General features: G+C 48.0%; 1 protein-coding gene across 4 annotated transcripts in view; it reads right to left on the bottom strand.

The window, feature by feature from the left end:
* Positions 1-1671: 1671 nt before the first annotated feature.
* The window catches only part of GALNT10 (polypeptide N-acetylgalactosaminyltransferase 10), a 230473-nt gene continuing 204895 nt past the window's right edge, over positions 1672-27249 (bottom strand). For 2 of the 4 annotated variants that reach the window (XM_064366544.1, XM_012455784.2), the window contains exons 8-12: positions 19567-19674; positions 12972-13193; positions 9751-9867; positions 6556-6705; positions 1672-5737 (exon numbers count right to left, since the gene is read on the bottom strand). In XM_064366544.1, the coding sequence (XP_064222614.1) occupies positions 5579-5737; positions 6556-6705; positions 9751-9867; positions 12972-13193; positions 19567-19674 (756 nt within the window). In that variant the 3' untranslated portion in view covers positions 1672-5578. The remainder of the gene's footprint in view (positions 5738-6555; positions 6706-9750; positions 9868-12971; positions 13194-19566; positions 19675-27249) is intronic. The other 2 variants (XM_012456468.2, XM_064366545.1) reach the window with 2 other exon arrangements.

Here is a 27249-nt window from a genome sequence, read left to right as displayed (position 1 = left end):
AAATGGAATCTGAGCCAGGCACAGTGGCTCACGCCTGTAATCCCAGCACTTTGGAAGGCCCAGGCAGGTGGATCACAAGGTCAGGAGTTTGAGACCAGCCTGGCCAATAAGGTGAAACCCCGTCTCTACTAAAAATACAAAATTAACTGGGTGTGGTGGCAGGCACCTGTAATCCCAGCCACTTGGGAGGCTGAGGCAGGAGAATCACTTGAACCTGGAAGGCAGAGGTTGCAGTGAGCCGAGATGGCACCACTGCACTCCAGCCTGGGCAACAGAGTGAGACTGTCTCAAACAAACAACAACAACAAAAAAATAAAGGAATCTCTCCCTGTGTCGACAAAGCTGTAAGGTGTTATTGTGTGAGGATAACATAAGCGTGGGGATACTGAAAACCGAGACTTCTTGACTGTGTCAGTCACTACCATGTCATCTTGGGTGAGGGGTTTCTCTGGGCCTCAGTTTTATCTGCAAAATTAAGAATATGGAACAGTATTCTGAGGCACCAAGGACCTTTTAAGAAGATCTTCTCATTCCAGAGCTCAAACCTGCCTGCCAAATAGGCCAAATTTCCCCTTTCTGTTATTCAGCCTTCTTCAAGCCATGGTCCATAGCACCCTCTGGTGGGCCCTGAGTAACAGCATGAGGGGGCAACTTCCAGCTTCTGTTCATTGTCACCTGCAGCCCCCAACCAAGATTCAATCATAGGACCACAGGTGGAGCTGAAAGCATCATGCAAAATCTCGTCATTTTACTGTGGAAAACAGGCCTAGGTGGAAGCAGCATTTGCCCAAGATCTGAGTTTTTTTGCAGAGCTGGGCCAGACAGTGCTCTTCCTACCATATCTAATACCCAATAGCATCAAAATGTTTTGGTAAACAAGTACTTGCACCTGATGGGTGAGCATCAGAGATGAGTTACAGCTGGGTGTAGTAGCTCATGCCTGTAATCTCAGCACTTTTGGAGGCCGAGGCAGGAGGACTGTTTGAAGCCAGGAGTTCAAGAACAATCTGGGTAACATATAGCAAGACTCCACCTCTACAAAAAAAAAAAAAAATTAGTTGGGCATGGTGGTGCATGTCTGTGGTACCAGCTACTAGGGAGGCTGAAGTGGGAGGATCACTTGAGCCCAGGAGTTGAAGGCTACAGTAAACTATGAGTGCTGCTGTACTCCAGTCTGGGTGACAGAGGGAGACCATAAAAAAAAAGTTATATTTATTTCGTATTGTCATTGCCCTCCCGAGATCCTCCACTCCTGGGTGTGACACTCTGTGGGATACCCCACATAACTCTTCAAGCTCACCTCCTTCTTCTCCTCCAACACAGGAACTTCTACTTACCTCAGGCCCTTTGCACTTGCTGTTCCCTCTGCCTAGAACTGTGTTCCCTGAAATCATCTTGATTCACCCTCCTTCATGTCTTTCAGCTCTCACCATTCTAGCTAACACTGACCCCCACCCCGGTCTCTAAAATATCATGGCTTTATATCCTTCATAGCCCTATTTGCATCTGAAATCATCTTGGCTGTTTTAGGTCTGCCTTCCACTCTAGAATGATGGCTGTTGGGAATTAGTTTTTAGTACCCAGCAGAGTGCCTGAGTCCAAAGTGGGTGGTCTACGTAAAGAATGATGGAAAGAAGAATGACACATGAGAAGGAAGAAGGCAGAGACCGCTTTAGAGAAAGACTGGAGGTTTACTCAACAACATTCACAATCACAATTGTACATGGTAAGTCAGTCCTTCATAAAGGCTCACTTTTCCGGGCAGGAGGAGAGGCCGGTGGTCTTGAGCTTTCTGCATGGAATTCCAGTCTGAATTTCCAAATATTCCTGCCTGCAACCCCTTTGGGATCCTAGTCTTCAAGCCAATAACAGAGCAGGAGTGGCCCTGTTGTGTTGCCTGGCATGGCTGAATCAAAGCCATTTTGGAAGCAGATGTTAAGATGAACTTGTCACTTGCTATGTAGGTCCAACTCCCACTCCAGAGGTGGCAGTGGGCCTTGGCTCAGGATCAAGTGTGAACTAAAATATTACTTGGATTTTTCACAAAGAGCATCCGTTGAAAGCAATAAAGAATTCCAGAACAGAACTGTACTTCTTGACCCCCCTCACAATTACAAAGCATCAAAAAACATTAAAAATGCATTGCCTCCTAGGAATTATAAAAGATCACCCAACCTGTACAAACTAGATATCGCTGAAGCAGGGAATCTGATTTCTCAGTTAGTACTGTAAAGTGCATTGCCACTCTTTTTGAGACTCCAGAGACTAGGAAAATGGAGACGCACAAAAAGATACATGGAGCTGTTTACAAAGACATCACCTATTTCTTAAGGAAAAAAAGAAATCCCACTGGTGGGAAGTTTGAAAAGTGAATGTTATGTAGACTTTGGAAATCCATTTGCTACATCTTCAACAGAAACTGCTCTTTCTTTCCTGGTCACATGCTCTTATCAGATTCCTCCTGTGGATGTACCCCATTCTGCCTGAGCGGATTTGTCCTCAAGGAAAGAATCAATAGTTCCTGATTGTTTGAAAAGCTGAAAGCTCCAATTGGAGGCAGAAGATGGGATGGCTTTTCACACACATGCCTGCAAGTTTAGCCACCTCCAAAGGCCTTGAAGGCTTTGTACTTAAAGCAACAGTGCTCTTTGCATTATGAAATGTTCTTGGAGTTCCCCTTCGGAAAAGCTGCTGGTGGGCTACATGGTCACGATACTTTCTAGTCACACCCTATTTTGTGACCTCATCCTCAGAGTAAAGGCTTTAGAGGAAAAGGGACCCACAGTCTCACCCATCACCTGGCTGTCAGCATCTCTACAGGCTCCTGGTTGAGTTGTATTGAGTATCAGCTGGGGATGTGAGCGGAAACCTGAATCCTTGAGACAGGTGGTTTTCAAAAACGAAGCCATAACAATGAGTGGTTTAGTATTAGCAATTAATCAGTTGTTCCAAGAAATGGAGTCAATCAAGTTCTGTTCTTCCTTCCCCTCCCACATGCTTTGTCAAGTCCCAGGACCTACTGATGTGGGCTCAGCAATGACAAGTGCCAGAGTGCTCAGGATGCGCCCATCCCTTTTCAGGTGTGAACCCAGACTATAAAGGAGAACCAAAGGCAGGCTCAGGATGGCTTGCTGCTGCTCCTGCTTTCACAGGAATCCTGGTCATGCCAGGAATACTGCAGCCCACTTGGGGCAGGACTATGTGGAAGTCTAGCTAGTGTTCTGCACCCCTTAACCCCATGACGAGAAACAGGACAAACACTCTGAGGGTTCAGAGGGTGAATTGCAGGCATAGCCCCCAAACAGGTCCTAGTGAGGTAATGCAAGGCCTCCTCTTGGGGGCTGAAGAGGCCTTCTAGGCCACAAACTAAATGGAGTGTGACTTGCACTGACGAATAAATCTGACCTCTTACCCTTGGGGGCATCTCAGTCTCAGATCTTGCTCCAGGCCCGACATCTCCTGCTTGAAATTAGACATTAAGAAACGCACACTCATCCAGTAGGAACTGCACACGCCACCAAAAATGTTCCCCTCCCGACAACCCTGCCCCTTTACATTTGTCTAGCAAGGCACTAGGAAATGGTTCAAGTTTAGGGATTTGCTGTATATTTGCATTTTTCTTTTTAAAAGGCACAGTTTTTATTTTAATGACACTGCATTACTCTCTGATGATGAATCTTAATTCAACTCCTCAAACTGCCAACACTCTTGTTATCCTAGATTCTAGAAGGGGCCTCATCTTTTGACTTCTTTCTACAGAGGGCCGCTTATGAAGCTGCAGGGGCCACCTCTTACAGACAGGTGGCCAGAGCAGGGTTTGTGCTGGGCCAGAAGTGGAAGTAATTCTTTGCCAGCTACACATTCAGTCTGACTGGTGGATGGTTGGGAGTGTTTGTCCCTCCCTCCCCCAATAATTAATGGCCTTGAGATCAGCCAGCATCTCAAAGGCAGATTCGTGGCTCTGTTCCCAGACTTATTTCTTAGTTATTTAATTGGTAAATGACACAATCAAGAGACCCAACACTAATTGGAATGCTGATTTCAAGTATTTCCTGGGCTAGCTGGTGGAAGCCATAGACTGTGGAATGTGATTTCCATTTCTGAATCAGTGGGTGGCAGGTTGGTTACAGAAATGCTATTAGTCTGGAGGCCCTCTAGGAGTCTGACATGTAATTAACAAAGCAAAAGGTAAACATGAAGGGCTGGCATGGAGCTGGGTGTATATCTGGCTGTGGGACAACGGTTTCATTTCTCCACTGCAAATGAGACTGCAGTTGTGATGATGGTGGGAGGTCCCAGGGGTGCAGGTCTTCACCGAGGACCATGTCATACCACAGCCTCTGCTTTGAGCTGAGGGACACTCATGTTCCCCTACTTCCCCAACACCACCAACTTTGGATTTCACAGATTGTCTCTAGGCTGGGGGCTGCCTTGACTGTATTACACCTGGCTGGCTCCTTTAATCACAGCATTCTAGAAATCCATATTGGATGCTGGAATACCAGAATCCTAGGTAGCATTCTAGTTTGCAATCCAATTATAGAGTTCTTTTACAATTCTGGAGTTCTAAATGAGAACTAGAACCATGATGAGGTCAGAGGCAGGCACTTTGCCCACAGTTGATCCTGGAGGCCTCCAGACTCTGTGAGGTAAGCACCTCATAGCACCTCTGTTTCTCTTTTGAGTCCAGTAATTGCCTGGGGAAGAGAGAAGGGGAAATGGAAGCATGGATCAGGGAAAATTAGCCAGCATTTCTAGTTTGGAGGTCTACTTGGCCTTTTCCATGGGCTCAAGGCCATCTGAAACACTGCCCTGAAAAGCTGGTGGCTGGGCTGTCCTTGTGCCTGGAGAGTGCTAAAATGGACATTTTAAATACCCAGAGAGCAGGGGGAAATATCCCGCATGTTCATAGCTGCAGAGAAATGTCTGGGGGGATCCCTCTTCTGACTCCTTGACCAGCATTCAGTACTGAACATTCTGCGGGCCCCAAGTATGGACTTTGACCAGACCAGATCACCTGGGGTTGTGACAGAGAACAGAAGCTGGGCAGTAACTGCCATGTCTCCCCAAGGAGAGCAGAAATGAAAAAGCCCCAAAAGGACTTCTTTCCCTTCTGCCGCAGATGAGTGGCATCGGTACTAAAAGCTGCCCCAAAGAGGGAAATTGTACTTTTCTTTCTAAAGTACCATCATGTAGGAGAGCCACCTGAGGGCTGGGCAACCTTGCAGGACTCATTTTTGGGTGGCCTAGGCTACCCTGGTATTCTCTCACATAATGCTCAAGGGGACATAGTGACAAAGTTGAAAAGGCCCTGCTGCTTTTCTGTGATGCCAGCAGGGATTAAAGCAGGCTCTGCTCCCCGTGGGGCTTCTTGTGGGATCTGCTCTTCACCCTACCCCTCCAGCTCAGGGGCTCAAGGACCAGGGAGATCCCAGCCCCTGATTCAAGAGTCCTCTTCACCCTGAACCATTTGGCCAGCACCTTTTACACCCAGTGCGCACAGAGGCCCTGCTTCCCTTAAGAGGATGGCTGCAGTGAGTGCCAGACCCTGTGGGGCCTGCCAAGGGGACATAAGGGCTCAGTTCCTATTGAATTTTTCCAAGACTGTTGAGTTGGTGTGTTCAAACAGCCACTGCTGGGTGAGAGAGGATGGGTTGCAGGTGTTCATGAAGATCCTGTGGTCACTTTCACTGCAATCCATGCAGCTGCCACTGACAGGGTGGTACAGGGTCTTGTCCTACAAAACATGGAGGTAATAAGCCAGACAGCACTGGAGACACATGACTAGTCAAACCACAGCAACAACACCAGCAATGAGAAAGTGAGGAAGTGACTGACTAGCTGTTCATACACCTGTTGATTTTCCTCCTGAGCACACAGCCAGATGCTGCCCAGCCTCCCTTGCAGCTGCTGTTGCCATGGGACTGGGTTCTGCCTGCTGGGATGTGGCCAGAAGTGATACATGCTGTTTCCAGGCCTGGGACCTAGACACTGCCCACGTCCTGTCAAACCTCACTAGTCCTTATGATGTGTGTGTGCACACTTTCTTTTTTTGAGACAGGTTCTTGTTCTGTCACCCGGGCTGGAGCGCAGTGGTGCAGTCTTGGCTCACTGCAACCTCTGTCTCCTGGGTTCAAGCGATTCTCTTGCCTCAGCCTCCCCAGTAGCTGGGATTACAGGCATGAGCCACCACACCCGGCTAACTTTTGTATTTTTAGTAGAGACAAGGTTTCACCATGTTGGCCAGACTAGTCTGAAACTCCTGACCTCAGGTGATCTGCCCACCTTGGCTTCCCAAAGTGCTGGGATTAACAGGCATCAGCCATTGTGCCTGGTCATGCTTTTCTTTTTAAATGGACTCAGTTGCCTAGATTTGGGGATTTCACAGAGAAGTCTAGATTTCTGATTGCTCTTGAATGACTGCAAAATCTGGCATGGTAGGTTTGTGGCACAAATGAATAAGTGGATAGGCTCTGTTGAAAGAAGGGGTGAGGCACTATATCTCCTTAAAAAAAAAATCAAGCTGGTGCCCTGCTCCCCCCCATCCCGTCTTACTTTGCGGTATTTCCACAGCTGGTTGCCCTTCATGCTGTGGCAGTCATAGAGCGTGACAGGGCTGGTATGGGAGATGGCATCAAAGCAGAACTTCTTGGTGTGCTGGGGGTCTCCAGGCCGGATGTCCTCTCTCCAGGTGAAGGTGAATACCTGTGCACAGGGACATTATAAATAGGGACAGCAAAGCCAAGGACTTTTTTTCTCCATTTTGTAAAATTATGGAACATTTTAAACTCAGAGGTCTAAAAAATAATATATTAACTGTGCCTCCCATTCTAACCACCTAGCTTTAAAAGTTACCAACTTGGCCCAGCATGGTGGCTCATACCTGTAATCCCAGCAGTTTGGGAGGCCAAGGTGGGTGGATCACTTTGAGGCCAGGAGCTTGAGACCAGCCTGGCTAACATAGTGAAACCCCATCTCTACTAAAAATACAAAAATTAGCCAGGTATGGTGGTGTATGCTTGTAATCCCAGCTACTCGGCAGGCTCAGGCATGAGAATCATTTGAGCTTGGGAGGCAGAGGTTGCAGTGAGCCGACATCGCGCCACTGCACTCCAGCCTGGGGTACAGAGTGAAAAAACAAAGTTACCAACTCAAGGCCAATGTTGCAGCTTTACTTCTACCACTGTCCCTACTATCACATTATTTTGAAGCAAATCTCAGATATCATATCATGTCAGGTATAAACACTTCAGTAAGTGCCATTATAACATCTAAAAGTAGTTACTACAAGTCCAAAATGTTATCAAATATCCACAGTTCAAGTGTTCTTGGGATTCTTTTTTTTTTTTTTTTGAGATGGAGTTTCACTCTTGTTGCCCATGCTAGACTGCAATGGTGCAATCTTGGCTTACTGCAACCTCCAACTCCTGGGTTCAACCAATTATCCCACCTCAGCCTCCCAAGTAGTTGGGACTACAGGCGCATGCCACTACACCTGGCTAATTTTGTATTTTTAGTAGAGAAGGGGTTTCACCATGTTGGTCAGGCTCATCTTGAACTCTTGACCTCAGGTGATCCACCGACCTCGGCCTCCCAAAGTGCTGGGATTACAGGCGTGAGCCACCGAGTCTGCTCAGGATTCTTACCAATTTCTTTTCACAGTTAGTCTATTTGAGTCATGATCCATTTGGTTGATAAACTTTTTTGTTTCTTTTCAGTAGCTTTACGGAATAATAGCTGGCATACAATAAACTGCACACATTTAAAGTGTACAATTTGATACATCTTGATAGACGTTTACATCTGAGAAACCATCATCATAATCAAGGTAATGAACATACCCATCACCCCCCAAAAGTGTCCTCATGCTCTCTTGTAATCTCTTCCTGCTGTCCCCACCAATCCCCACATCCTTAGACAGCCATTGATCTGCTTTCTGTTTCTAGCGATTAGTTTGCAATTTCTAGAATTTTCTATAAAGGAATCATACAGTATATATTCTTGTGTCTCATTTCTTTCATGCAACGTAATTTTGTTGAGAATCGTCTATGTCCTAACAGCATTTATCAATAATTCATTGCTTGTTATTGCTGAGTTTGCATTCCAGTTCCTTGCTATGGGACATCTTGGTGGTTTCCAGTTTTTGGCTATTACAAATAAAGCTGCTATGAACATTTGTGTACAAGTCTTTGTATGGACATATGTTTTCTTTCTCTTGGATAAATATGTAGGAGTGGAATGACTGGTCAACTTTCTAAGAAACTGCCACACTGTTTCCCAAAGTGGCTGTGCCATTTACACTCCCATGAGCAGCATACAGGTCCAGTTCATCCACCTTTTTGCCAATCCTTAGTATGGTCAGTCCTCTTAATAGGTGTGTGTTGGTATTTCCTGGTAATTGCAATTTCCATTTCTCTATTAACTAATGAAATTAAGCATTTTAATATGTATTTGCCATTCATATACTTTTTTTTGGTAAAGTGTCTGTCTACTTTAAAGACGTTATTGAGTTTTGAGAGTTTGAGTGGATACAAGTCCTTTCATTTATATATTCTAGATACAAGTCCTTTGTTAGATATATGCTTTACAAACATTTTCTTCCCATCTGTGGCTTGCTTTTTTTTAAGACAGAGTCTCGCTCTGTCACCAGGCTGGAGTGCAGTAGTGCGATCTCAGTGACTGCAACCTCTGCCTCCCAGGTTCAAGCAATTTTCCTGCCTCAGCCTCCCGAGTAGCTGAGACTACAGGCTCGTGCCACCATGCCCAGCTAATTTTTGTATTTTTAGTAGAGATGGGGTTTTACCATGTTGGCCAGGATGGTCTTGATCTCTTGACCTCGTGATCCGCCCGCCTCAGCCTCCCAAAGTGCTGGGATTACAGGTGTGAGCCACTGCACCTGGCCTGGCTTGCTTTTTATTCATTCTGAATTAGTCCAATTTATCAATTTTTTTCTTTTATGGATTATGTTTTTTTTGTTGTATCTAAAAAATAATTGTTTAACCCAAGGTCACTCCACCCAGGCTGGAGTGCATGGCACAATCACCGTAACCTCGAACACCTGGCTTCAAGCACTCCTCCACCTAAGCTTCCCACAGTGTTGGGATTGCGGGCATGAGCCTGCTTGTTTGAGCAGAGGCTCTTCCTGCAGGCTGGCTCACCTTCTGCATCCCACCCATCCTACAGTGAGGCTGACCATGTCCCCAGGCTCCAGGAGTCAAGGTAATGAACATACCCATCACTCCCCAACAGTGATGGCTCTGTCCCCATCAATATGAGTTCACCACCTCTTGTATAATCAGCTCAGGGACACAATACGTGGGAGCCAGGGCTTTTCCAGAACTCTTGGAAGGAGCATGCCTATCCATGGGGCTGCTGATGGCCACATCTGCTATTATACAGGAAGAGCCAGGTTGAGAATGAGGCCCACAGAGAGGGGAACAGTCTCTTGAGAGATCCAGCAACATAAGGCTTTAAAGTGATATGAGCCAATAACCCTCTTTTTGTTGAAGGCCGTTTGGGCTGAGTGTCCATCATTTGTAACCAAAATGGTCCAGACTGATGATTTTACTGCATTGTGAAGGAATCCCCTTTCCATAGTGTTCAGGAAGATCTTGAAATGCATCCCCGGGGCTGACTCTTGTCACTTATCACTGACCCATGCCTCTCCCTCCCAGCTGGCCATGTGAGCACCCCAGGTTGCAGATGTTTCAGAGAACCTGGCATGAGCCGTCCCTGAGGGGCGGCTCTTACCTGCATGTTGTTCCAGGCAGCTTCCCCGCGACCCCGGACACAGCCCTCTAGCCTCAGTGGGGAGCCCAAGGCCCCATGCTTTGTGTCTGCGCACAGCCCTGTGCCCACATTTCTGATCTGAAAGAGAAAGAGGGAAGGAGTGGACCACTGACTAAGGTGCCTTAAGGTACCCACCAGGTTTCTGCCAGGTGAAAGGAGAAACCAAGGGGGAGACATTAGCTGGATTAAGCTCCAAATCGTCTTGATAAAGCTTGCCCTGGGCTGTTCAAAGTGCCTTGAGCCTCTCCATAAAGAAGACTTAATCCACAGAGTGTAATCCTAAGGACTGCTGTGTTTAGAGCATGCAGAGTCCCGGGATGGTGGTGGGGGACAAGAGGTGAGGAGTTGAACCTGTTGGTTCAACTTCTCAGGGAGTGGGGCCAGGGAGTCCTGGCCAAATTTTAACCAAATTTGTATTTTAACCAAGGGCTCTGCTCTTTGGCCAAAAGTTGAACCAAGTTTTACCCCCATTCCAGGTGACGCAGGTACAGGTGGTCCAGGGACCATACCTTGAAAGCCCCTAGAAAAGGACATGAAACCTGTGCTGTATGTCATGGGCTCTCTGTCCCTTAGAGCAGGTGAATGGCAAGAGGTGGCAGGAGGCCCCCTCACCCCCTACTGAGTTCCAAAGAACAATAGTGGCCTCTTACTCTTCAACCGTGAAGATGGGTGTGGTGGGAAGAGCGCTGGGCTAGGAGTCTGAAGCCCTTGGCTGCTTACTTGCTTGGCCAGCAAATACTGATTGGGCACTTAACTATGGGCAGGCCATTGTGCTAGGTGTGTGGTGTCACCTATAGTTCCTACCTTATAGATATCAATCCTACTTTGTCTGAGGGGTAGGGGGCTGTGGTGGTTATGAAAATGCACCACTCAATTTCCTGTTGCAGGGAGTCTTTTGCACCAGATCCTGTATTCTGAATCTAACATTGTGTCAACCCATGGGTGGATCCCAGCCAATGAGTGAGGCAGACCCACCCCTGTGAGAAGCTGAAATATTCTGGCTGTTTATTCAGCTTGGGGACTCTTCATTAACTTGGTCAAAGCTTCCTTACAGCTTTACTGCAGTCTGGAACTCTTCCTACCCTGGCCCTCCTTCCTTTCCCCGCCCCTTCGCAGAAGTCAGACCAGTGTCCTGGTCTCATGGCTCTCCTAGTCTCCCCAAGCATCTTCATTTTTCCTCTCAAGTGTTTGACCCATAAATCTTTTGTGCGTCTAATCCCACTGTGGCATCTGCTTCTTGGAGGACTTGAACTAACGCACGTGAGAAAGCCAACAAGCTGGTAAAGAGCCAGAGAGCCTCATGAGGGAAGTCCACACAGCAGTGTTCCTAGAAACTGGAGGTGATGTTGGGGTAGGCGAGCCAGGCAGCTGAGCCAGGAAAGGGCTCTGTGATTTGCTGTAAGAATTTGAGCAAATCATACCTGGTGTTCCTGCCAGCCCACCATGCCTCTCCCCTTCCTCTGGTAACACCACCCCGACTTTCCATGGGGCTACTATTCCTCACCCACCCTGTGGCCAGCCAGAGCATCCAGCCTACCCTGCTTTCCCTCTTCCCTGATGGCCCCAGTGATTGGTACAGGATCCAAGAATAAGACTTGATTCCTGTACCTTTACTGATTATACTGGGGAAGAGGTGTTTATGCTGGGTTGGCCAAGCAGGGGGTTTGGTCAGCCTGAAGCTTCTGGAAGCCATTTTCATACCTTCAGCATGGGGCCAACATAAAAGGAAGCTAAGTTCAGCAGGAGAAAGAGACTGACATCGGATCCAGGTTGTCTTGAGCCATAGCTACCCCAGGCTCCTATGTGAGTCAATACACAATATATTCCCCCCATTTTTTAAAAAATGGTCTTCTGAAAGAGCCCCAACTCATGCTTCCCTTTTCCAAGCTCCAACATCTCCATCTGTGAATGGGTAGGTCCTCTCAGCTCGGAGACCCGGATCCCATGATTGCATGCTCGTCTGCCTGCGGAGACTGGTCTGCCTCGGCCAGCAGGAGCTTCACAGGCTGCACCATGTGCTGTTGCACAGGGCCCCATGCTCAGGAGGGCCTGGCTTCGTTTAGAGCTCTGTTGCTGCTTTCTTGAAATTCTGAATAATTTTATCTTTGACCTGTTTTGTAAGCGGAATCTGACGGGACAGTGGAGCGTGTGCATGAACAGAGAAGCATGCTGTTGCTCTCTGCCCTGCCTGCATGCAGCATGTGTGAAGAACACTAAGTGGGGGTGCTGGTGATCCCAGAGGCCAGGCTTTCCCTTCAAACCAGAACTTGCTCTGGGTGCACTAAGAAGGGCAATGGCATCCTAAGAAGCAGGAACAACCAACAAGTCCTGTCCTGTCCTTTTTTACTTGCTCTACTGCCCCATGTTAGCCAAGAACTTTTGCAGGAAAGACAGGGCAACCTTAGTTCCTTTTCTTTTTGAGGCAGGGTCTTGCTCTGTCACCAGGTTGGAGTGCAGTGGCACGATCACAGCTCACTAGAACCTTGACCTCCTGGGCTTGAGCAGTTCTCCTGCCTCAGCCTCCCAAGTTGCTGCAACTACAGGCACGTACCACCATGCCTGGCTAATTTCTTTTCTGTAGAGACAGGGTCTTCCTATGTTTCCCAGGTTGTTTTCAAACTCCTGAGCTCAAGTCATCCTCCTGCCTCAGCCTCCCAAAGTGCTGGGATTACAGGCATGAGCCACCGCGCCTGGCCCCTTAGTTCGTTTGCTTTCTAGCCCTTCCTAACTCATCAGTCAGTGGAAGGTAGAGAGTGTTGGAAAAATAGGTACATTATCAAGAAGTGAAGTAAAAACAGCTGAGTTAGTTTTGTGCCATGTTTAGACTGTTCTAGTGAGAAATACTGGCATGCAGCAGGTGGGAAATACAGATCAGGTCATTTCACCCCTTCTGAACATGAGTTACATGCTGTTAATTTGCATTTTAAACTGTATAATGCAAAACTGAAAGGTAAGATTCATGCCAATAATTTAAAGTTTTAATTTTTCTACACTGAGAACACTAACCAGTAAGTAAAAATACACCATGACAAGGCGAGAGAGAGACCAGGAAAGAAAGGAAACAGTTTTATATTCATGCCTTTCCTCCCTGCCCTTGTTTTCTGCCTTTTGAACATGGGGTCTGCATTTGCATTTTTGCACGCCCAGCAAATTATGGAGCCAGCCCTGCCCTCCAGACTCACCTCCCCCCAAGCTGCAGCCGGGGGCTCCACGGGTGGGTAGAACTTGGGCAGGTCCCAGGCTATCTTCGTCATAAACCACTTGAAACTCTTGCAGTTAAGGGAGCTACGGAGCTTTTTCTGGGCGGCGACGTCCCCAGCAGAGAGGTGGCGGTATTCAGGCCGGCGCTGGTAAATGTACTCCGCGTACTCGTCCATCCACACTTCTGCCACCCGCTTAAGGTTCTGTGGGGCAAGAGGCAGTAAAGGGGTCAGTCTCTCCGAGAAGCCAAAGCCAGGCAGTGAAGTGAAAAGGGTGCTGGCACGTCGAGGTCAACCCTTCTTATTTTCTGTTGCATCAAATATCCCAGCCCCACCGTGTGTTTAGGCTTTCTGTGTTTCTAGTTATCTTAATGCATGTTTTAAGGGCTTCACAGCTTACAGTTGGCCAATAGGCTGCTATTGTTTTGCCCACCCATCTTCCATCCCCTTTTCTTCCAATGATAGCCCCCACTGATTTTCCTCTGGGCAGCCACTCTGTCTCCCTGTCAGCTCATGCGGCGGGAGGAAAGGCATAGACCTAGCCTGGCTAATGTGAATACAGGTGCCCCTGGTGCAGGGACTGCTCAAATAGCAGACACATTCCCTAAGCCCCACCAATCACAACCAACAGGCATCAGCCTTGGGATTTTTGCAGGAACTATTGGAAAAATCGCTCTGTTTCTGCTTGGATTGCTGGATAAGACAGGATGCCAGCCAGAGCTGCTGGGCCATATGGCCTCCATACAAGGAGAGCACGTCCAAGGATGAAATCAACCCAGAATGAAGCGGAGCGGAGGGCTGGATCCAAGAATGCATTCTTTTGGCTCACTGTTTAACCTGCTCAGTCACAGAGGCAATGAGGAATGGCTGTAGTTTCACTCCAACTGAAAGCAAGTCCGGCCACTCTGACCATGGCCAGACTGGTTAAGAATGATACTGAAATTTACCAGTGTTATTCTTAAAGGATTGAATAACATTGTATTTTGATTCTAACTGTAATTACTATTGCATTATTGTATTTTCCAGACATAGCTTGATAAGCTCTTTCTCCAAGATTTTGAACTTTTTTTCTACAGTTCACTGTTTACACCAAAGGAAATGACTTTACACTTATTTCTCATGCTAATTCTGGATTATTACCAGAATCCAGCCATGTCTAAAGCCAGAGCTACCTCAGACTTTCCAATTACAGGAGCCCATATATTTTCTCTTTGCTAAGCCAATTTGATTTGGTTTTTGTCATTTTTAACTAAGAGTTTTGACCAAGTTATGTGATAAAAGCAAATTATAATTTGAAACCAAAAGGCGTAATTCCATCAGCAGCTGGAATTTCTAATAATCCTTTTTTTTTTTTTTGAGACAGAGTCTTGCTCTGTTGCCCAGGCTGTAGTGCAGAGCGTGATCACGGCTCACTGCAACCTCCGCCTCCCAGGTTCAAGCAATCCTCCTGCCTCAGGCTCCCAAGTAGCTGGGATTACAGGTGCCTGCCACCGCACCCAGCTAATTTTTTTTTTTTTTTAGTAGAGATAGGGTTTAACCATCTTGTCCAGGCTGGTCTTGAACTCCTGACCCCAAGTGATCCACCTGCTGCAGCCTCCCAAAGTGCTGGGATTACAGGCGTGAGCCACCGCGCTCGGCCTCTAATAATCCTTTGAAGTGCAAAGGTTCTTGCTACTTTCATCATGAAGCACAAAGATAATCAATTTTAAAAAATGACATCCACATGACTGGCAAGCAGAGGCAGCAGGTGAAGAAATTGTTTATGAGTAAACTTGGGGACAGAGGAAGAGGGAATTCTTATGTGTGTGATGAAAATTCCTTATTCCATCTGCAGTGCAGACACCACCCAGTGAGAACTTCTGGTATGTGACACATCTGAGAGCAAAAGGCCTTCAGGGTTTAGGGGAAATTTTCTGCTCCAAAACATGTTTCTTCAACCCCTGGTGTTCCCCCACATCTCCCTTTTAACTCTTCAGGCTTTACCTCCTTCATAAGTTTTTTCCCTATTGCAATCCAAAACTTCCTCTGAAAGGTAAAGGGGAGTTAGCACTTTAAGCTGTTTTCAGTCATTTGCACCTCAGTGTGAAGGACTGCTCTAGGAGCAGAAGGTCAGGCAGGGGTCCCAAATGTTTAAATGTGCTCTATAAAGAGCCGGATAGTAAATACTTAGTCTTTGCATATGGTCTCACTGCTGAGGTAGTTATAAAGCAGCCATAGGCACCATATAAATGGCGTGGCTGCGTTCCAATAAAACTTACGGACACTGAAATTTGATTTTCATGTATCACAAAATCTTCTTCTTTTGATTCCCTTTCCCTCTAATGATTTAAAAATGTAAAAACCATTCTTAGCTCACAGGCCATACAAAAACAGGCTGCTGACTCTTGAGTGATGGGAAGGAAGCCAGGGAGGCCCCTGCACTGGAGACAAAATTCACCGGCTCCTGCATTTCGCTGGCTCTGAGTTGGGGACCAGGAAACAGCTGAATTTCCTTGTTGCTACCTAGTTCTTCCTGATGCTGAAGGGTCCACAGTGGGTTAGAAAACAGTTCAGGAACAGTCTTTATCCCCACCAGGCCCCTGCACAGCAAAGGCTGTGTTTAAATGTGCTAGAGGAACACTTTAAAACACAATATTTCCTCTGCTCTTTCAAGTATGCCCACCAGGGTCTTTTGGCCCAGTCTAACCTGCTCAGTCACAGAGGTAACGAGGAACTGCTGTAGTTTCACTCCGACTGAAAACAAGTCCGGCCACTCTGGCCATGGCCAGACTGGTTAAGAATGATACTGCAATTTACAGTGTTATTCTTAAAGGATTGAATAACATCGTATTTTAATTCTAATTACTATTTTAATTAATATTGCATAATTGTATTTTCCAGACATAGCTTGATAAGCTCTTTCTCCCAGATTTTGCACTTTTTTTTTTGCTACAGTTCACTGTTTGCACCAAAGGAAGTGACTTTACACTTATTTCTCTCATATCTCCCCTTGTTAGAGACATAAAAAGGACCTTGGGATTTTAGTGGGCTTTGGGCTCCTCAAACCCCTCCTCTCAACACCTCCCTACTTCTGAGTCCCAGTCCCGTGTGAGGCCCAACTGCACTTCTCCTGCTTGGATTATAGAGATTTGCCTGGGTCCTTGGAGTAAGTCTCCATTTTCGTTTCACCAAGTTTGAGTAGTTTCTGTTACTGCTTTCCCTTTTTCCAGAGGCAGAGATAAGAAAGATCTCAGCAAGTTTAGTAAACAATGTAAGACTGGCTACTTGTTCCTGAGGCAGGCAAGCTGGTGGACAGCTCATCCTTCCTAAACTGCTGCTACCTCAAGGCTGTCAGAGAATGTATTAACTTCTCTTCCCAGGTTCACAGGGGCGTGGTTTCAAAGGCAAGAACTTCCCAGTGACATGCCTGACCTGCCTTCTTTCACGTCTCCATCCGGGAGCCCAGAGTTCTTTGTCTAACTTTCACTCACATGGGAAAGGTAGACTGCCCAGGTGAGCTTCCTTTGTTTAGAAAGCCCTGGAAAAGCTATGAGAGGAAAAGCTATGGGCCGGGCAGACAATCCAATGTCAACGTCAAAGATAAATCACTCCAGTGGAAGTTTGAAGGAACTCCTCTCATGGGACAAGAACTTGCATGGGGCGGGAGTAACTCCCAGATTAAAAGACCCCCTGCCCCTCACCTGTTCGGACTCCATCTCTGGATCCCCTCCCATGACAGTGTGGGCGTTCCCTCTCCCCCACCCCCCCCCCCCCGCCTAATAAATTGCTTTTCTGCAAAACTCTTTGGGTCCAATATTTACTTAAACGAGCCCACCGCACCTCCAGGGCCTCTTCCCCATTCCTGGGGCAGGGGAATGCCAAGAACCTGGAACACCCAGTTACATCTGTCTGGCTGTTTGACCTTCCGGAGTTCATACAATCTCAGTTTCTCTGCCTGGCTCTCTCAGAACTATTGGGACAACTCTTAAATCTATCAAGATGATCAACTAGGAGACATGTTCCAGAAGGCTTAGGATGTGGTTGTTAAAACGCTGAGCATATATATATTCGAGATAGAGTCTTCTGTCACTCAGGCTGGAGTACAGTGGCATGGTCCTGACTCACTGCAACCTCCACCTCCCAGGTTCAAGTGATTCTCTGCCTCAGCCTCCCTAGTAGCTGGGATTAAAGGCATGCACCACCATGCCCGGCTAATTTTTGTATTTTTAGTAAAGATGGGGTTTCACCATGTTGGCCAGGCTGGTCTTGAACTCTTGACCTCAGGTGATCTGCCTGCCTTGGTCTCCCAAAGTGCTGGAATTACAGGCGTGAGCCACCACGCCTGGCCCACTGAGCAAATATTTTAAATGTGATCTGCAACTAACTGAGGGTTGTTAGTCACCATAATAAAATGCCACACCTGAATCAGGCATCTCTGTGGTTCTGCAAACCTACACATAATCAGACCTAATGGATCACAGGATCCCTGGGGAAGAAGCCATGGGGCACCACTCAGATTGTTAAAGTGGTTTAAAGCCAAAAACAGGATGCTGCTTCAGTACAGACAACTAAAAGAGAAACACGTTAAAATGCCTAAACACTGATTTTAGATAAGACTTTTAAATACACGTTCCAGTCTTTATTGTTAATATTGATGCTGACACTAATAATAGCAGTCACTGTTTAAGGAACAATTGCTATGTGCCAGGCACCTGTCAGACTTGAATTCTGGTTCTAATTACTTAACGTTTCTATTGCCAACATCACATGTTCCATGTTCCCTATCCATAAAATGGGGTTAAAAACAAGTGAGAATGAAGCGAGATAAGTAAAATGCTTTGCCTGCCTGGCTCAAAGGGAATTTTTATAAGCGTTACTACAATTAGCTATTATCCACTGAATTCATTTATAATAATGGTTCTATAACAAGCAGGAGGCGGTAGTATCTCTTTATCAGGTGAGCCTTTAAAAAACAAAAGTAAAAAACTTTTTTGGAGACTTGGTCTCGTTTTGTCACCCAGGCTGGAGTGCAGTGGCACACACAGCTCATTGCAGCCTCGACCTCCCTGACCCAAGCGATCTTCCCATCTCAGCCTCCTGAGTAGCTGGGACCACAGGGACACACCACCGTGCCCGGCTAATTTTATTTTTAGTGGCCCTTATCAATAACAGCTCTGCAGAGGAAAAGAATGCTTTGGGGTTGCTCCTGGTCTGGAGTCGGAGTGTCCCCATGGTCCCTTGTGGCCAGAAGAGTCGCAGTCTTGGGCGGACCGAAAAAGCATGCGCTCTTTGCCTGCCTGGCACCTTCCTCAGGGATCTCCAAATGGCCTATAGGAGAACGCGATTCCTGCTTCAAGGGGCTGAACCTAGAACCCACCCCCCGCATAGGATGGGGCTGTGGGTAGCGCGAACGGCTGGTGAGGGCGTCGTTAGGCTCTGCTGCCACTGGAGGGCACTGCCGGCTCTCCTTTCCCTCCACGCGGCCCCTGACACTTCCCGGAGCTCAACTTCCCCGCACGGATGGCGCTCGAGGAGACGCGCGGCCTCTTTGAGCCTCTCAGCTTAGCTTGTAAGTCACAGAACAAGGCTCTTCCAGGACCCAGGGGGCTACAATTCTGCACGTTAAGGCTGTCAGGTGACGAGGGAGGAGGCAGTGCCCTGGACAGAAGGAGGCAGTGCGGTCTAAAGTCAACCCGGCCAGCAGGGCTCAGAGGCTCCGCGGAGAGAAAGCTATGGCGGGCCCTTTCCAGCTTCCCTGCAAACCTCCCGGAGGCTCCTTCCCCCTCTGGGGACCTTCCCTCCTCTTCGTGTTTCTTTTGTGGTCACCTGGATTTATTTAGTTTTTCAATACATTTAATATCAAAAACAAAAACAAACTGGCTAACAGATTTCCATTTGCAGTCAGTGGCCAATTTAATTGAAGCAATGACTGATACAAACCATTTTAAGGCAATGAAACGGTTTGACATGCAGAGGTTTTGACAGTGAGAGTGGACAGGGGTAGGGAGAAGAGAAAGATACTGACATTTATGAACCCCACCTCCCTTCCAGAAACTTAATACGCAGGCTTTCCCAACACAACACACCACCTGTATTAATATTTACCTACCATGTTTCTTTCCGTCACCTCTGGTCTAACTTTGCACCTACTTAGCTTTACACTAAGTAATAATATCTGTGAAATTACAAGTTAGCTACACGAATACACATTAATTTAGAATCCACATTAAACATATGAACCAGAAAACGTTCCTGTGTCTGCTGCCTAAGACCATCTCATCTGTCACACTTTGGGAAACAGTATCATCTCCTTAATTCTCCTGGCAATGCTGAGAGTTGGAAAGAATTAGGTATCTTTAAGCAAAGAAGGAAACACAGGTTCAGAGGAGTTAGGCAAGCCTCCTCAGGTCACACAGCCAATGAAGGGTTAAGTAAAGATTTATGGAAGCTCTTTTAAATTGGATTTCACCTGGAGAATGGGGGCACATCCTCAAACCCAGGGATCACACAACACAGTCCAGGGCCCCCAGGAGGCCTCAGTGCAGCTGATGGTCCTAGGCCAACCCCTTCTCCCCCCGCAGGAAAGCCACCACCTTACCCGGGCCAGGCTGACTCCGGCAGGGACCTTGTAGGGCACATACTTCCTGTAGATATGGCCCACCCTGGAGCAGGGGATGTCCTCCATGCGGCCCCCACACATCCACACCTGCGTGTCAAGAAAGGGAGAGATGATGACGTTTCTGCTTCCAGTTCACCATCTCATCAGGCCAGCACCCCTTAGTGCACTCAGCAAAAGCATCAGCCTGGATTGTCTACTGAAGCCTGGATCACAGAGCTAATGACGTGGGGAAACACAGTAATATAATAACAGCAGTAAAAACAGCTGACAGCACTGAGTGCTTACCATTGCCAAACACTATGCTAAGATGGTCACATGCACAACCACACTTAAGCCTCATCAGAAGACCTATAAAGTAGGTAGCAACAGAGCTCCATCTTACAGATGCTGCAACGAGGCTCAGAAAAGCTAAGAAATGTGTCTAGGGTCACAGAGTAAGTGATGGAGGCAGAATTTAAACCCTGTTTTAGCTGACTCCAGAGTCTGAGCTCTAATCCACTATGGAGTGGTGTGTTGAGAATTCTAGGGTGGCACTGGAGGATCAGCGAGAAAGACCATGGTGATCACAAAGTGGTATCAGCCACAGTATGAGGAGTCAAGGGGGCACACAGGTTCCACAGATTTACCGATGTGCATTTGTCTTTCTCCTGGATCTGAGCCTCTGGCTGGGTCTTCCTGAGCAGTTCGGTCAGCCTCCCTGCCCTGCCTTCTCTGAGTCTGGCTCGCTAGGCTGTGCAGCTGGGTCTTGCCACGGTGTGGGATCTGATGGTTCTCCTTGTGTCCCTCTCCCAGGGAGGAGTATCTGACATCACAGAGAGCTCCTAAGTTTGCCTGCTGGTCTGACAGCAATTTGGAAATCTGAACATGTACAGTCAATACTGACTCACACCCACTGAGGGGCCCAGCCTACACAGACCCTCCTTGGCAGGCCTGGGTTTGAATCCTGGCTCAGCCACTTACCCATTTTATGACTTTGATCAAGGTACTTAACTTCTCTGGGACTCAGTTTCCTGTAAAGGAATAGAGGAGGCAGGACTGGAAGATGGGATACTGTGTGTAAAAGGGCCCAGCACAAGACCTGGTGCAAACTCAGGACACAGCACTGAATCAGTCAGCCGAGGCCCCAGCCTCCAAGGTGGCCTCACACTCCCTGCCTCCTAGTATTTGTGCCCCTGTGTAGATGCCTCCCATTGAGTCACATGAGGACTGACCTGTGTAACCCACAGGATACTGCAGAAATGATGGTCATAAAGATGCCATGGCTTCTACCTTTCTCTGTGGGACTACTGGCTTTGGGGGAGCCAGCTGCCATATTTGAGGACACCCAAGTTGTGCTATGGAGAGGTCTATGAGGTGAGAGCTGAGGCCTCCTGCCCACAGCACTAACTTGCCAGCCAGGTCAGTGAGCCACCTGAGAAGCGGAGGTGGTGGTCACAGTCAAGCCTGCAGATGACTGCGGTCCTGGCTCATAGCCTGACTGTTTCCCTATGTGAGACCCAAGGTGGAGCTATCAAACAAAGCCACTCCCAAATCCCTGGCCTAGAGAAGCGTGGCCGTCATTAACTGTGTGTTGCATTAAGATGGATTCCTGCATAGGTAACTAACATGGGAGATGGTTTCAGGTGGCGATGGCAGAGCAGGGCCATTGCATAGACTCGTTGTGGGGGTGTATGGGATGTGAGGCATGCTACTTTATGCTCCCCAGTCAGGGACAGCCTCACTTCGGAGGGGATGTTTGAGGTAGAACCGAGAAGATAAAAGTAAAGGCGAGGGAACAGGTGAGAGAAGAGAAAGCGGAAAGGATTTTGGCAGGGCCAAGCTTGGTGTAATCAAAAAGAGAGCCAGGCAGGAGCAGAGGGAGAAAGGGGAAGACAGATGGGAGGGGAGGCAAGAGAGGCAGCAGGGCTCCCGCAGGGGCCTCACCGGCAGAACAAGGAGTCTTCACGGGTCTTCAGTGAGGGAGACACACAATCCACTTACATCTTACAAAGATGACTCTGCCTGTGGGGTGGAGAAGGGCCTGAAGTGGCAGGCCTGGGAGGCTCCTGAAGCTGTTCTGATACGAAGCTGTCCTGGCCCTGGGTGAGGGGCGCTGCGGCAATGGGGAGGACACAGCTGGATTCAGGACATTATTATTAATCTTGCTACCATATTCTCTCATTTGTGGAATGGGGACATCTGCAACCCAGATTCTGTGCAAAAGTGCTCTTTTCAGTTGGAACTGCTTGATGAGGTTGTGGGGACTGGGCTTCACATCTTGATTAATTCAGGGGCTCTAGAAGGGCTGCTCTTCCACTGGCTCCTAAAAGGTCCTTTGTCTCCCACTACTTCCTGCTATCTCCATCCCCAGCCCAGATGTACTCTGGCCCTCCTGAGAGGGGATATGCACGGGGCTGCAATTAGTGGAAGTGCTGCCTGGAGAAATGCAATTATATTCTGATCTTGGGGGAGAAAAAAAAGTCCAGCGAGTCAATAGAACAGAACATTGGTCTAGAGATAATGGGCTCCTGATGGCAGATTAATGTCAAGGCCAAGCCAAGAAGTTTATTTTCAAAGCAGGAGATATTGATCAGGCGCCAGCATCCCATAACAATAACTCTTCCTTTATACAAAGTGATTGATGTGGAAGTGATGCTTTTTGTCTGGCAGATATTGCCCAGGTTGCTGTTGGGCTGCCCGCTGCCTTCCAGGTGGTGCAGTGGCGCTGAGCAGGTGGGACACCTTACCATGCTCTATTTCTGAGTGTCTCAGGGCAGCTGACCAGGCCAGCATCCAGCTCCTTGTCTTCATATTAAACTCGCATTAGCTAATGAGGCTGCGTGTTCAGCTCTGCCTGGCAGAGGCACCTAACTTTATGCAGGTGGATGATAAATTTCCAAATCCTTCTCTTCGCTGTGACCTCTGGTTTCTTTGGCCCCAATTATGCTGGCCATCAGCCTGAAGCTTCCTGAGGGTCCAGGGTGACCCTGATATGTCGGGAAGCTTTAGGCATCCAAGATGCCCTCATATTCCCGGGATGTCTGGAGGGTTTTGTCGGTGGGTTGACTCCATGGCTTCCCTGGCCAGGACATGATGCTGGTGGCCGACTCACAATGTGAACTACCCTCAGGAAGACAAACATCTGTTCGGCTGAAGTGGCTTCACTCCTGGGTCCTTTAGGAGCACCCCAGTGCAGGCCATGCCCATCACTTCAGAATGTCCTCTGGCCTCACCAAGGGCCCCGAGCAACCCTCCACCCTCACCTCAACCCACTCACTTCTTGCTCATCACGCCCACTGAGTCCTCCCATAGACTCCTCCCTTTGCCTGCCTACCTCCTACTCATCCTTCAGGTCCCCTTAAGAGCCATTTCCTCAGGGGCTTCTTACCCTTTTACACTTACACATGGCACCTTGCTTCATTGCTTTTACCAGAAGTGCAATATTAATTATTCACAGGATTATGTCCCAGGTCTCACCTCCCTGTCATGGGCATCTGTTGTTTTTGCCTATCAGTGCACCTTCTCCCTATTGGGGACTGTCCTCCCAACTGCTCCACCTGGGGCCTGTGACCCAGGATGGCCAGCTGGAGCACCCAATGTCCTGGGCTCTGAAGCTGGTATAGGGCAGGGCCATGGGGTGTATTTAATGGTCACTACACATGCTGGTGCTTGATATGATGGCCACACACTTTCTCTAGGGTGGAGAGCAAAGGGGACAATGCACGGCAGCTGCCAGCGATCACCTCCACACCACACAGTAAGGGAAGGCCTGTCCATGAATGCAGCAAGGGCAGAGTAGGGCAGTCCCAAGAGAGGGAAAGAGACACCTGTTTGAGCACCTGGAAGCAGGCCTGTTGAATGCAGCCTCCCACCTGCCACCCCCACCGTGCCTTTTCTTTGCTATAGCTAGTTTAAGATGATCTTGTCACTTTTTGATTTTGTTTATTTATTTTTGAGACAGCGTTTCCCTCTGTCACATAGGCTGGAGTATGGTGTCAAAATCACTGTTTACTGCAGCCTTGACCTCACGGGCTTAAGTGACCCCCCTGCCTCAGCCTCCCAAGTAGCTGGGACCACAGGTGTGTGCCACCATGCCTGGATATTTTTTTTTTTTTTTGGTAGACGTGGGGGTCTCCCTATGTTCCCTGCACTGGTCTCGAACTCCTGGGCTCAAGCAATCCTCCCACCTCGGCCTCCCAAAGTACTAAGATTACAGGCATGAGCCACCACACCCAGGCTTTCTGTCACTTTTACCATAAGAGTCCTTACCAACCCCTCTGTGCCCCGCTAGACTCAGGGCCAGCATTGGCAGGGGTCTCATCTGTTGTATTTGCCACTGGACCCCAAGTGCCTAGCACAGTGCTTTGCCCATAAGAGGCACTCAGTCATGGAGGAGGAGGTGAATCAAAACTGATTCGAAGTCTTCGGCATAGGGACTTGACTAAAGAGAAAGACACTCATTTTGTCATCCATTCTTCAGTCACCGGCTCCAAGGATTCAGTCTTTTTTGCTTTTAGTAATTCTGGCAACAATATAAGTCGTAAGCAGGGAGCCTGAGGTTTCCTTGTTTCTCAGGCAGAAGGCACCATTTCCCTATCTTTCGGGCCAGATCCTGGCTGGGTTTGTCTGGGGTGAAGTGGGACAGATATAGGAGGTCAGAGAGAGCATCACCATCATGCTCCTGGCTTGCTCACCTCCCTCTTGTGACAAACAATTCTCAACACTGCCATGGAGAGACAGGATCCCAAGACAGGAGGGGACTCTCCGTCCAAGGACCTGCTGGGGTAGGGTGCTGGCCACAGATCCCAGGCCCTGTGGTTCTGCTCATGGCCCAGGCCACTTGTCCTTTGTATCTTTAGGCCCCTCCCTTCCTTCACAGCGGAGGCGGTGACCATTCAAGACCCAGACAGACACCACAGACACAGCAGCTTGACTCCCCTTATGCCAATCCTCACACCACCAATGCCCGCTATGGGACCTCCTGCAGGTCACTGAACCTGGGAGCTTCACTCTCCTCATCTGTGATGTAGTGATGATGATGGCTGTTGAGATGGCACAAGACAGCCTGTGAAAGGCTCTTAGCTTGGTGCCTGGCTCTTAGAGAACCGGATGAATGTCAGTCATTTCTGCTTGCAGAAGAATGAGAAGTCCCACCACCCTGAAGTTATAGAGCACCCGCCCTCTGCCCAACAACATCATGTGTTTTCACCCTATGGCCTGATTTTCCAAATGGAGAAACTGAGGTGCAAAGACAGGAAGTATTTTTTCTTTTTTTTTTTTTGAGACGGAGTTTCGCTCTTGTTACCCAGGCTGGAGTGCAATGGCACAATCTTGGCTCACCGCAACCTCCGCCTCCCGGATTCAGGCAATTCTCCTGCCTCAGCCTCCTGAGTAGCTGGGATTACAGGCATGCGCCACCATGCCCAGCTAATTTTTTTGTATTAGTAGAGACGGGGTTTCACCATGTTGACCGGGATGGTCTCGATTTCTTGACCTCGTGATCCACCCGCCTCGGCCTCCCAAAGTGCTGGGATTACAGGCTTGAGCCACCGCGCCCGGCCGTATTTTTTCTTAAGTAACTTGGTGGCAAAACCTGCAAGTGACCAAGAGAATGACATTATTATTAATCTTGCTACCATATTCTCTTATTTGTGGAATGGGAGATAGGAATGGGGACAGGTGCAACCCAGATTCTGTGCAAAAGTGCTCTTTTCAGTGGAAACTGCTCGATGAGGTCATGGGGATTGGGCTTCACATCTTGATTAGTTCAGGGGCTCTGGAAGGGCTGCTCTTCCACCTGGCTCCTAAAAGGTCCTTTGTTCCTGCTATCTTCATCCTCAGCCCACAGGGCCAGGTGGGGTGGGGCAGAGTCACTGTATATGATTTGGAGCCTGGCTACCCAAGAGGCGGGAACAGAGTCCAGCTGGGGGCAGAGAAAAGGGGAGCTCCAGGGATGGCAGCAGCTGGATCATGTTGGACCGGGAACCCATCTTGTTCGAGATGGGGACAAATACAGACCAACGGGATGACATTTTGCAGTCCCCTCCTTGTGTTGCTGTCAGCTTTCTCCCTGCCTTGCCCCTTTAACTCCCACCCCTGTAGAGGGGAAGCAGCTGTCTGCTCTGGGTCCCTTGCTGCTCCCCCACAGGAGTTCCCAGCACAGGAGTTCCCAAACATACCCTGCCAGCTTGTTTCTAGGCCCCTTTCACTGCCCCTGTGGAAGTCTTCTCACTAGAAGCACCATGCCTCTAGACAAGTACAAATCTAATTGTGAAAGCCTGTTCCCCATTCATTTTCATTGCTGCTTTGATTTATTTTATTAGCAAACTTCTTTTGTGTGATGACAGGCTTCATTACAGTGTCTATAAAAGACAATTACTCTCTCTTATCACCTAAACTGAGGGGGAAAGAAATGAGTGGTGATGTGCATTGGAAAAACACAATGGGATCCAGAGAGAGTGCAGTGGAAGGGCCCATCCATGAGGGTAACCCGAGAGGGCAGAGGCTGGGGCAGAACCTCTCTCTGTCGAGGAAATGGCTGCCTGGAAGCCAATCAGGAATGGCACAGCAGCCGACCCGCCCAGAGATAAGGAAAAGACTGGCAGCCAGCTATGGCTTTTGCTGTTGGCATCTCAGCTGAGGACCCCTATGAAGTTCAAACCCTAATCAGTTGCCCTTCGGGGAATGACCATAATAATAATTGCCACCAATCATTCAGCATTCACTGTGTGCTTAGGAGGCACATAGGGTAGCGGTTAGGAGCTTGGTTCCGGAATTTGAACCGAGGTCTCACCCAGGCTGTTAAGCAAGTTTTATAAATCTGAAAGCCTCAGTTTCCTCCTCTGAAAAATGGGAAAAATTATGTGCCTACCTCCTTAGGGCTGTGGTGAGGCTAAAATGAGGTAATATAGAAGCTCAGAGGACACTGTGAGCTATCCATATGGTACGTGGGCACGTGGCCCATTGCTACTGGTGGAGGGTGTTGCATGAATGCTACACAAATCCCCACTGAAAAGAAACTCATGTTGTTTTGAATGTATTAGTTTGTTTTCAACAAGATACTGTTTCAAGAAGTGTCAGCACCATGAAAGGACAACCTCAGTCATGCTGGTTTTGGATGGTTACTGGATGCAGTTGTTAAAAAAAAAAACAGTAGAAAAGAACAACTTTAGTTTTAAATTAACTTCTAAATATAAACTGTAAAGTATTTTTTTTTTTTTGAGATGGAGTCTTGCTCTGTCACCCAGGATGGAGTGCAGTGGCACAATCTCAGCTCACTGCAACCACTGCCTTGCGGGTTCAAACGATTCTCCTGGCTCAGCCTCCCGAGTAGCTGGGATTACAGGTGCCCACCACCATGCCAGGCTAATTTTTGTATTTTTAGTACAGACTGGGCTTCCCCATGTTGGCCAGGCTGATCTCAAACTCCTGACTTCAGGTGATCCGTCCACCTTAGCCTCCCAAAGTGTTGGAATTACAGGTGTGAGCCACTGCGCCCGGCCTAGTATTTTTATATTATATGGTTTTAAACATATGTGCATCTAAATTAATAAATTAAATATATGACTATTTCAACAATATCCCTAAGTGTTTATAGTTAGCTACTTCCCCAACAAGGGGGAATGGTTACTTTACATTAGGTTTTGACTCAGATTTGGAAATACAGCAATCTCACAGCATCCC

The sequence above is a fragment of the Aotus nancymaae genome, unplaced genomic scaffold (assembly GCF_030222135.1).
Source record: "Aotus nancymaae isolate 86718 unplaced genomic scaffold, 86718_ANA_hifiasm-v0.15.2.pri h1tg000064l_1, whole genome shotgun sequence".
Classification (NCBI taxonomy): domain Eukaryota; kingdom Metazoa; phylum Chordata; class Mammalia; order Primates; family Aotidae; genus Aotus; species Aotus nancymaae.
The sequence above is the reverse complement of the archived record's forward strand: the minus strand, read 5'-3'. Positions and strand labels throughout refer to the sequence as shown.